Source organism: Odocoileus virginianus, unplaced genomic scaffold (genome assembly GCF_023699985.2).
Source record: "Odocoileus virginianus isolate 20LAN1187 ecotype Illinois unplaced genomic scaffold, Ovbor_1.2 Unplaced_Scaffold_6, whole genome shotgun sequence".
Taxonomy (NCBI): domain Eukaryota; kingdom Metazoa; phylum Chordata; class Mammalia; order Artiodactyla; family Cervidae; genus Odocoileus; species Odocoileus virginianus.
In genome coordinates, this window is record NW_027224268.1 from 559,529 (window position 1) to 571,511 (window position 11,983).

An 11,983-nucleotide genomic window follows, 5' to 3' on the forward strand; every position below is an offset into this window, starting at 1 on the left:
GTGAGCCTTCCTCCAAGATGGTCCCATGGTTACACATCCCCTGCAGTCTGCAGCCCCCTGGACCTGGGGGTCAATGCGCCCCTCCAGGAACTGGCTGACTATGGTGGGCATGCCTGGTTACCCCTTCTCACCTAGGCTGCAGGGAGCATGGACGGCCCCCACTCACTGCCAGCTGTTTTGTCGTTTCTTTGCTGCTTTCCTGGTCTCTGATGGTTAGGATTATCCCAGAAAACAGAGGCTCTCAAACTTTGGTATTCAAGCCCTAAAGAAAAAAATTTGGAATAACTGTCAAAATTATTAAGGTACATGGTCTCTGGTTCCACGATTCTACATTTAGGATTTTTTTTTTCCCTGAAGTAACATTTGTCCATACATGAAATTATATATGTTTACTGTAACAATGTTCATACAGCAAAATAATGGAAACAACTTCAGTGTTCATCAATGGTAGACTGGACAAATAAGTTAGAAGATACTCTACAGGTATAAGAAAGAAGGAGGAAGAACTTTATATAATGATATGGAAAGATTGCCAAGATATGGTGTGAGGTGAAGTAAGCAAGGGACCAAACAATGCCTATAATATGAAAGTGAAGTGAAAGTGAAAGTTGCTCAGTCGTGTCTGACTCTTTGTGACCCCATGGACTATACAGTCCATGGAATTCTCCAGGCCAGAATACTGGAGTGGGTAGCCTTTCCCTTCTCCAGGGGATCTTCCCAACCCAGGGATCAAACCCAGGTCTCCCGCACTGCAGGTGATTCTTTACCAGCTGAGCCACGAGGGAAGCCCAAATATAATATGCTATGGTTTCTCTAAAATGTAAAATAGTGGTGGGATGCTGGAAAACACATATTTGTATTTATTTTCATATGCTTACATAATGTCCTGGAGTATACACATGTAAGAAACTAATAACAATGGCCACCCTTTGGAGGAAGGTGATGATGGATGCTGACCATGAGGGTAGCGGACTGTGATAGCCTAGTGTCTTCTCACTGAATACCTTTCTGTGCTTTCAATTTTGAATCATGAGACTAGCTTACTTCTTCAAAAGTTAAACATATATATTTTAGACATTTAATGAAACAAAACTCTCATGTTCTAAGGAAGTCCCTAGGGTGTTTTAAAATGCTGATTTTTTAGGCCACATCCTCAGATGTTCCAGAGTCAACAGGAGTTGATTTGGGTGCTTCTGATGTAGATAGTTCTGGAACCAAGGAACTCTGAGGCGTATAGCCACAGACTACATTCATGCAACAGCTATGTTTTTATTGAACACTGCATACATGCATCTGTCCATTTCATAAATTATGCTTTATTATATTAAGAAATAAAACACATTTCTTTTTCTGTGACTTGAGTATTCAGCTTACTACATTGGATGTGACTTAATGTTATACAGGCCAGGTACAATGTAATAGAAGCACTGGGAACATTTCTTGAAAAATAAGAGTACAATCAATGAGCACGCTTCATAGATAGAATTTTACAAGGTCACACAGTTAAGTTTGCACATTTAAAAGGATCTGAATCATTTATATTATTATTGTGAATTTCTTATAAATAATTCATTACTCTTAGGAGTCTAGGCAAAGCCAAGCCATGACATTATTTATACTTGTTCCAAGTTATTTAATACAGTGCATGTTTTTAATGCAATAAATATTTACAGTTAAAAGTAACAAGTACAATTATAATTTACAAAATATGAATCTAATATTTAAAACAAAACAAAATGACATTAAATACGCTTGTGCCAGATATTTTTACAACTCACTGAATTGACCATTTAAACAAATATTATTACCAAAACCCTGTTGACTCAGATGCAAAAAAGTCATGTTTGAACTAGTTAAGCCCAAATTACAGGAAAAAAAATTTTCTTTAAGAAAATCAGTTTAACTTTCTTAATGTTGACAATATCAATAGCTAAAATTGAAGTAAAGTGATGAAAAATTTGGATTCATTACAGGCCCAAATTATATAATGAAGTCTGAACTCTGAAATCCTGGATTATACCAAAATTTTCAAGCTTGTCTGGGAATTAATGAAGTGTTGAATGTGTGAGGTTTTACTGTCCATTAAAATGATCCTTTTAAAAGACCATAAAATTATGTGAGTCCTTCCATGGCACTATATGGCTCTGGGAATGAAATTTAAATTTGAGGGGAAAAGGAAAATAATCTTATCTTCTAGGACATGAGCTGAGAGAGAGCAGAGAGGCAGAGGCATCTGGGATTATAACAGGGCCTTTAAGGCCAGGCACCCAGACACCCAGGTCCACACCTGAGCCCCTGACGTGGTCCCTTAGTCCAGGAGATAGTTTTCTATTCAAGGCTATTCATGTGGCCAGTGTCTCCAGACTTCAGGAAACCATCCACTGTCATGCTTACTCTTTCTTGGGGGAAGTAAGTGGTTCTACCTCTTCCTGGCACCTTTTCCTCAACTAACCCTGATTTGAAGAAGGATGACTGGACTGACTGCTCTCACTGGGGTCCTCTCTGTGAACATGGCCCTTCGCCAAGGTTTTCTCCTCCTCAGTAAGTCACAGAACCAGGGCCACCAACTGCAACTGAGCTAAAGGACTTCCTTGCCCGCTTACTTTGTGCTGCGCTTCAGCTTCTGTCCTTAACTTACGTGCTTATAAACATCTTTGATGCCCGTATTCTTTATTACTTGACATCGTCACTAGTTCAGGCCTTTAGACAAAATGCAGAGTAGGTCTATGAGGTTCCATGAATGAACTTCTCGTGTGAGCTGGATTTAGGGAGCAACACTGAGCAGTTGAATGGATGAGGACATACGAGAGAGGCAGGCTCAGGTTAATGCTCTGTCCTTCAGTTATGCCATGTGGCCTTGGAACCGTGAATCAATCTCCCTGCACCTCGGCTTCATCTTCTGAATGTTCTTCAAGGTGCTGGTGAGGATGAACAGCAATGTGCTCAGCACTGCATGTGACACATCCTTGGGGCCAGGGGAAGTTGGGCCCCTTCCTTCCAGCACTTCTAGAATGGCAGAACTCCATTCAGATGGAGAATGCTGTTCCAAGTAGTATGCCTCTCTTGAGGCAACCAATGATGAAACTAGTCACTCCCTTGTGCCAAGTTAAAGAGACTCACTTGGGCAAGAGACTGTCCTGTAAACTGGGTGGCAATGATCAACTCTGTTCTTTAATAGCACAGAATGGGCCGTGAGAATGAATGAGATCACATTACATCGAACCACATGAAATCACCTTTTTGAACATCAGTGTGGTCCAATAGCCAGTTTCATGCTTCAGCCTCATAGTTCCCTAGGCCTTTTAATCTAATAGTGGACGGTCACTAGTCAATGTCCTTTACAAACTTCCACAGGAAAGGATGTATAGCAGCTCTCTGGCCAGCAGTAAAGGCTTGGATAAGATGAGGCAATGAGTATAAAAGTGCTTTACAGACCATGAACACTAGGTCACTGCAAAGCCTTTTTTGAATTAATTGTGAATATGTGAATATGAATACTTCAACTGAGGAGTTCTGAAACTTTTTAGAAATTTAGATAAATTCCACCGAATTTATGTCAACTTTCACATGAGAAAAGCTTGTTCTCAGTGTGTGATCTGTTGACTGCTGGAGTTAATGCTTAGCCCTCACCTAAAAATGGGTGTCTTTGAAGGCCAAAATCATGGTAAGAGATTGCTTGATATGATGACTGTGTTTGTGTTGGGCCTGTGGGGCGGGGGTTGGTTGTTGAGGTGGGGGCTGAGAGAAATGACCATCTAGATTCAGAATGAAGTAGAGTTCGTTAGGGCTTGGTTTCATTGACTAGCTCACACAAAGTTTGGTCCCAGGGGAGTGACTAATTCCTTTGTTTTCATCTGTTAATCCATTTTATGAAAATTCAGTCAAATATTAGACAAATGTGCCAAATGTGCTTCATTCTGCCCAACAACTCAGGGTTAATTCTAAACTACTCTGTGATGACATCTTCCTGGTGTGGGTGTGAAGGTCACAAATGGCAAGAAAGTTTGTACCACCCCATCTAATCACAACACAGTTTGTACAATTATACCACTCTAATACAGTCAGGTCACCAGGATCATTGTTTCTATCTGGCTCCTGGGAAAAATGATTTAGATACCTTGATTTAGCAGTCCATAGATTGAGGATGTCATTCTTGTAGTCCCCAAACAAAGCTAATCCCTATTATCAAAAGCTACTTGGCACATGAATAGACTCCAAAAGCAATAACTGGCTGCCACTTTGGGCACAAATGAAGACTTTTAACTTAAGTGGGCCCTGTGAATAAGTTCATTTATATCTATTCAACGTATATTTTCATAACAAGCTGAACTTGGTTTGCGTGAAGGAGTCTCTAAACTGTTTATTTATTCAAGGTTTCTCCATCCTTCTGGAGGAAACCAAACTGTGAGGCAAAGCAGGGAAATCCAGGGCTTGTTAATGAGGCAGAAGATCAGGTTCAGTGCGGGAGTGTGAGGGCCGCTAGAAGAGGATTTGGCCATCCACATTTATGGGGAATCATCATGTCAATGACAAGGCGGGGCCTCGTCTGCACAGGGCAGGGAGGACCATCTTGCTCTGGAAAATCCCTGCCTGCAGCAGCCGTTGGTGGGAAGATTGCCTTGTTTATTGCTTAATCTATCACTGTTGAGCTGCCTGCCTCGGGGAGGCTCAATTTAAGATAGATTGAAAGGTAGTGTCTGTCAATTGAATAAACACAGATGGTTTTCCACAGCCAAAATTGATCTTTTTTTCCTCCTTACCAAAGACATAGTGCCAAACGTGATTATCTTTGGAAGCCAGGCGTGAAATGCCTTAGCTCCACCCCCTGCCGCCATGCTTAACCCTGACACAGACGTGATATCACATGGGGGCGTGGGTGTCTCACACTGTGATTTTAGGTTCTGGAGGTAAAATAAAAATTTGACTTCTCTAGAAGGGCCTGGCTAAGTTCATTCCACTGAGAAGGTTAGGGTCAATCAGTTGATTTACAAAATAAGGTGACCAGTCCTAAAAGTCGCTGGCTGGCAAAGACCTCCTTCAAACTTTTCATTCAAGAGTCTCAAAGAGGTGATAAGATTTGTCTAAGGACACATAGCTAGAGCTAGATATCAATCTTCTGTTTATTCAGAAGCTAGAAAGGAGGCCAAAGTCTATGCCTATGATATTAACTGGAGGCATTAAGATAAGTCCTACTCCCAAAACATCTTTGGATGCAGGTAGATCAGAGATGCTTGAACAAGTCATGCTAGGATGTCAGACACTTTAGCAACTAACTAGGTATGGAGTCACTTACACTCAAGAGTTTTGAAGAAAGCTAAGGGTAAAACTGTGAGCAGCAGTTCAAGATAACAGGTGCATGGAGGGTGAAGAACTGTGAACAGGAAGAGTACTCTTCGCACAATGAGGAGATCGAGTAATGTGTTTTCTACTGTCTCTTTCAGCTCTAAGTACAAAATACAACAAGCTAATGGGACGTCATTCATACAAATTATTTCAAGCGATGGAATTGCCTATCTCCTTCCACTCCACTAATGTGAACATGAGTGTAGAATGGCAGTTGAAGGATTTCTCAAGAGGAGTTGTTGCAAAGGTGGCAGAGGTGGGACAAACGCGGGGAGGTGGTTATATAAATGCTTTAGAGACAAACCTAGAGATGATGGGACTCAGAGGATCTTAGCAATAGGTGGAACTGTCTTTTCGTTCTAGAGATTTTAAAAAATGATACTCATATCTATATATATACACATACATATATATGACTAGAGACAGAGCTGGGACATCAAGCTAAAAATCTTGGTTCTTTCAGTTACACTACCTGTCTTCTTTTCAAACGGCCCCATGTAATATGGAGTGCCAGGAAAGCAGGTGTGTACACTATATAAGTGCATGTGGCAAACAGAAGTGCAGAGGTTCATTCCAGCTAACACAATTATAAGTACAGATCTTGACAACAGTCTTGGTCCCAACTCCTAAAGCTGAAACAAAAATCTTATGAAATATGCCATGTGGAAAAGAGAGCTGGCTCTTCTATCTCACCTGGATAGAGAAAAATGGAACTAAAACTGTCTTAGTGTGTGAGGGCTACACATGAGGTCACATTTGCAGAATTTGGATTTATCTGAAAGTGGGTTAACACATTTGCAACCTAGCAGAATTGGCCTATCCTTGAGTAAAGAAAAACTTGATTCAGGGTTTCTAAAGTAAGAGAGTCAAATCCTTTTACTCAGTTGGAAAACAAAAGAGATTTAAATCCAGTATTTTCCTGTACATGGGCTGTTTTATAAATACTCTTCATAAGTAGAAACTTAATGTATATATATCTGTCTTTCAGTCAGTTCTTAAACCTGAGACCCCTACAACTTTCTCACACATACTGAGACTGAAACATATATTACTGACATTGAATTCATTTCCTGCCACAGACTTTACCTAAAGCAGACATTAAATGTAAACATGTTTCTATTTCCACTTCAATATGATCCCTTTCTTCTCACATTCTTCAGCGTAGCAGACAAGGACAGCCAAATAGACGTCAATACAGTTGGCTGAAAACCTATATGCCTAAAATAAATACTTAACTTAATGCATCTTTATAAATTTTTGATGAATAAATAACATAATCAATCCCTCCCACCCCCCAGCCAAAGGATTTCTCTAATATGGTAGAATGGCACCATGGACGATTATAACTGGGTAATAGCAAAAATGACCTGTGTTGAGTTAGAACTGTCACTCCACAGGCCAATGTGCATCTTGATATATGTGTCAGCGTGTTTGGTTGTGTTTTTGCCTTAAAATTATGTGGTGAATGTTTTTCCTATGTCCTCAGCTATGTCTTTTAAAAACAATCAAAACTCGGGGATTTGTTTGAAATTGGCTTCCAGTGTTATCAATTTGGGGACTGTCCTTTATACATTGGACTCTCCAAGGGTTGGCTTTTCACATTACAAGTGTAAAAATAAGTTCCTTGGTTTGTGATTATAAATATTCCTGAAAAATGACTCAAATCACGTTCATAAAGCACTAGCTTCTGCTTAAAGAAATGACAAGGGGAGGTTTTTCAGAAAGCAGTCAATGTACAATTTCTCTGCTCTATAAATCTGGTTGTTCATGTAGTTTCTATGACTTAGTTGAGCACATCTGTATCTCAGGGTTTAATGCTTAAAATAAAGATTTCCTATTTGTTCCCTTTTCTTAAAAAGGGAAAGTTTGTTTTACCTCCGAAGCAGCGTCCACAAGTTGAAATGGAAAATGCAAGCCGTGATAGGCCTTCCAAGTGACCCATTTGGGCCTCTCCCCTACCCACCCAGATCACTCACAAGCCTGCCAAAGGGTCTTCGGAGGGTACAGAAACAACCAGTGACGCGAGGGTTCCTCACCAGCCATAAAGCAAAACCGGGGGGGCAGGGTCAAGGGTGAGTCTAGACGTACCCCTCGTGACAGATGTTTCCGTTGATGAGGCTGAAGGTGGCGGCGGAGGGGTTGGTGCTCTTGAAGGAGGTCATGCAGCTGGTACTTCTGCCGGCGCTGTGAGACCGGCTCATCAGGCCAGACCGGCAACAGAGGAGCTGGGTGTTGAACTGCTTCCGAAAGCTCTTGCTCAGCAGGTAGAGGGCAAAAGGGTTCACGCAGGAGTTGGTGAAGGCCAGAAGGCGGGCGCAGATGCTGGTGACGAAGTGGAGCAGGGAGGTGTCCACCTCGGAGTAGTGGTAGGAGCGGTAGAGGTAGATGACGTGGTTGGGGAGCCAGCAGAAGGCGAAGAGACCCACGAACACCAGCACCGTCTTGGCCAGGCGCTTCCGGGATTCGATCTGAGGGCAGAGTCACACACAGAGGGGCCGAGGGGCGGGGGACGCAGAGACAAGGGTGTGGGCAGAGAAGAAGAGGCGGGAGTGAATTAGGGAAGTGCATGAGCTCACAAGGCCCAGCAGATGAGTTCCACAGGAGGAAAGATGAGGGAAACAGAGGAGAGAAAAGCAACAGAAACAGACAGAAAAAGAAAACAGTCAGACACAGAAAGGAAAATGCCAGGAAGCAGAAATGGATGAGCAGAGTACAGTGAGAGCAGCTCTTGAAACAAAGTTGATTACACGCTTGAGTGGGCGGCACAATGAAATTCTAGTAAGCGCCCTCTTTTTCCTTGGGAGGGCATTGGTGCAGTTATCAGCCATATGACTTCATGTCTTCCTTGGCTCCACAGTTAATAATTTCTTCTTCCCTCTGATGCTTAAACAAGGACCCAACTTTGTTCTTCCCCACTGGCCAGACTAAGATAACTGCCTGTTACCATTTTTTTTTTAATCTCAAGTTATTTCTAGCCTATGTAATATAGGAAGAGTCTCAAACAAAGTGGGCTGAGCATCTCCTTTTGTTCCCAACTCACTTTGCTACGGCAAGAGGAAACATCATTCTCCTTCAAGAATTGGGGATACAAAATGTTCTCCACTGAGAACTCCTTCAAGCAGGGGGAGCCTTTCACTGAGGACTGCTGCTTTCCCCCCATAATTGAGTGGGAAAAAGAGAATTTTAGAGGTGAAGCCTCCAACTAAGTCGGCTACACATTTTAAATGAGGGGAGAGTCTTTCTGTCTTTCCATCATAAATACCGCTTGATCTACATTTGGACTAGAAGGCAAAAATTGCCACAGAGGAGAAAGCCAGAGTCCCTGGTTTCTACCATTTATACCTCAGGATGACATTATGGGGGTGATGGGGGTACTGGGGAAGGCAGGCTAACACAGACGGAGGGCATCCTGCATTCTGGACCACCTGGGGGTAAATATGCTCCTCTGTCATCCTCCAACAGCCTTCTGATATAAGGGTTACTACCCTCCTCATGGGTAAGAAACTCAGAGAGGGTAAATGAGTAGGTCAGGAAGCCTGGATTTGAACTCAAATCAATGTGAGCCCATCTTAATCAAACTACTTCTTTTTCTTCACCCAGCCTCATTTTCCAGCCCTTTCTGCCTTATCACATATGGTGACCCTCTTCCTACCCAAAGAATGTGACTGGAGTTTAAAGCAGTTGCATCCCTCTGAGACACTACATTTTATCTTTTAAAAAACACTAACATGTTTTTCAGATTTTTCCCAGAAACAACCCATACTCCAAAGCTTTCAGGTTCTCAGCACCTCACTAAACCTAGCCTTAAGTAAAAGAACAAGATTCTAAGGGACATCTGAATGCTGAGTCTTCTGCAGCTAGGAATCTCTGTTCACCATCTGGCCACAGATCACTCACCTCTTCTACTGCAGAATCAGGCAGCGGGACCACCTAAATACGGAACTTGTCAGTGGAGTCCTACATATATGCAAGGGATCGAATCCCCAAGGAGGAAATGAATTACTCCTAAGCACCCACCTGCTTCTTGACATGTATATTCCCTTCCACGGGGAGATTGTAGGCACTCTGGATCAGATTTCTGGCGATGAAATAGTAGTAAACAGAGATGATCGACAGCGGGATGATGTAGAAGACCAGGAAGGAAGCCATGGAGTGGATTTTGGGGTGCAGCTCATTAGAGTGTGGGTACGGGGCACAGCTAATGAAGGTCTGGTTGGTGCTTTCCTCATGGAAGGGATGTAGGTCAGAAAACACGGCCTCTGGGATGGCCAGCAGCATGGAGACAATCCAGATCAGTGCGGCTTTGAGGCAGATTTTCAGCAGGGCATGGGAGGCCTGGATATCCATCGGCCGCACGATGGCTTTGTACCTGGGGCAGGAAAGAGGGAAGTTGCTTAATATTAAGTTGCCAGGGTCTGGACTAGGGCAAGGCCAGGGAGGCCCCTGAGGTGTAATACTTTAAGAAAAGTCATCCAAGGGCCGACTCTGAAATAGTGAGCGCCTCCTTAAATGCTGCCCCCAAGCTCGTTGCTCACCTCATCCTAGCCTGGCTCTGAAGGATGTCCCCCTTTCCCCATTCTCTCTTGATTTTAAGAATACTTCTCAGAAAAGCTGAAGCTTCTTTTATTTTCTTAAATCACAGAAATGAATAACAAAGCATGTTTAACAAAGGACACTGGAACAAGAAGGCTGGTTTTTTTATTTTGTTTTTTTGGCAAAGCCTTCATTTTGAGTATTCAAATGCAGTCACTTTACAGTAAATGCAGTAAAGTGAACAGTCTGTAAATGCAGTATTTACAGACACCTCTTTTCTTTCTCAAAGGTTGAAGAACAAATAGTTCGCTGAAAAAGTTACACACAGATGCATCGCTGTAATTATCAAACTAATCTTTCCCCTGCCCTCCTACTCTCTTTCGGCGTCATCTTCTCTTGCAGTATTCAGGTTGAGCTCTGGGAAGCAGACACTGAGATGAAGTCAGGAAGACAAAGAGTTTATTGTTGATGAAGATGTGTGGGGAAAGGGGAGGAGGCAGGACTGGGCAGAGGGAGCTGTCAGACCCTGAGGCAGACCTTACAAGGTGTACACCAGCCAAGGTGACCAACCATCCAAGTTTCCCTGGACATTTCCCAGTTTTAGCACCGGAAGTCCTACATCTTGGCAAATTTCTCAGTCCCAGTCACTATGACAGCTGGTCACCCTGCACCAGCCCAATGGGAAGCTCAGGAGCAAAGATTGCCCAGTGGGGGAGTCCTATCAGTGGAAATGGCCAAGCCCTTGTAGCACCACCCTGCTTGGTTACTGGCTGGGACCACCCAAAAAGAGGGTGATCTCAATTGCTACCTGGTTCTGTCACTGGGCAGGAACTGCCCAAGAAGAGCATGACCATAGCTTGAAAGTTGAAGTGGACCTGGAAGGAGCTGACATCTGGAGGTTGCCAGCTACCCATACAACACCTACCACAGTGAGCCACACATTTATTTTGGGCCCACTTGCCTGAGAACCCACTAAAAGATGAGCCTCTGGTGGGCAAAGACTGGGTCTTTATCAATCTTGGTATCTGTCAAGATCTGCACACAGTGTACAAACATTTGTTCTACTGCACATAAGCTGCTATGGTGTAGAAGTTGACATGAGTTGGAACTATCTAAATGTGTGTCCAATGCTAAAAATGCTGTGTTGACACCGGGTTCTGCCTCTGATATTCTTTTGTATCATGGCCTTCAGTGAAGAGGTATAGTTATTTCCACTTGTTTCCAAGTTGACTAAACCTCCACTGAGTTACCATTCTTGGCTGCATCCTGACCTCTCACTCACTTTCTGCCTCTCTCCAGGGAAGGGGGTGTGAGTTTTGAGTGGTGAGTTTGAGAAAAAGAACCTGGCATGTGCATTGGACTCACAGAGGCCTGTGCTTATCTAGGTGTCCCTGACTAGGTGAATGGCACCTCTAATATAGGCAATCAGAGTGTCTGCAAGTTCCTTATTGCTGTGGACCTAGGTCATAGTCTCCAAACAGCTTTATCAGATGTAGAAGCAATTATTTTTTAATCATCATCTGTCTCATTTTATATCTAGTTCTCTGTTCCCACTTCAGGTAGGGAAGAAAAGGAGACTATTTATCAGATATCCCCAACACTCCAGAACAACACTATTGTCCTGCTTTAGTATACCTGCGTGTGATTTTCCATCCATAATTTGCATTAGTGCACTTAAAACAATTAAAAAAAAATAAACATTTCAAAAGGAGGTTCTATTGTCCTGTGGTGCTTTCTCTAGTCACTAATAATTTCAAACATTTTAATTTCTAGTTTAGAATGAAGGAAAGGAATAGATATTTTTAATGAAAGATATGTGAACATCCTCAGCCAAAGATGTATATAATTAAAGATATCTTAGATAAATCAATCAGAGATAAATGGGCAGTCACAAGTACCATTAACTCTCCAAGGGAAGGTGATCTCCTCATGTATGAAGCAGAAGCCAGAGGGAATGGCTTCCCCTCCTTCCCTCTTGGGAATCTTGCATTCCTAAGTGCAAAATGCCATGAGATATTGAGCCACTATTTCAAATTCACAACTTTTAAAACATGTAAGATAAAACATTTCTCTGATTGCTTTGTCAGAAAAATAATTTGAGTCTAAA

At 42.6% G+C, this 11,983-nt stretch overlaps 1 protein-coding gene across 1 annotated transcript in view; it reads right to left on the reverse strand.

Annotated features, from left to right (window-relative positions):
• Window positions 1-1,296: 1,296 nt before the first annotated feature.
• Window positions 1,297-11,983, reverse strand: part of GRPR (gastrin releasing peptide receptor) — a 53,873-nt gene continuing 43,186 nt past the window's right edge. Inside the window, exons 2-3 of the mRNA XM_070462603.1 lie at window positions 9,361-9,712; window positions 1,297-7,811 (exon numbers count right to left, since the gene is read on the reverse strand). Of these exons, the coding sequence (XP_070318704.1) occupies window positions 7,422-7,811; window positions 9,361-9,712 (742 nt within the window). The 3' untranslated portion in view covers window positions 1,297-7,421. The remainder of the gene's footprint in view (window positions 7,812-9,360; window positions 9,713-11,983) is intronic.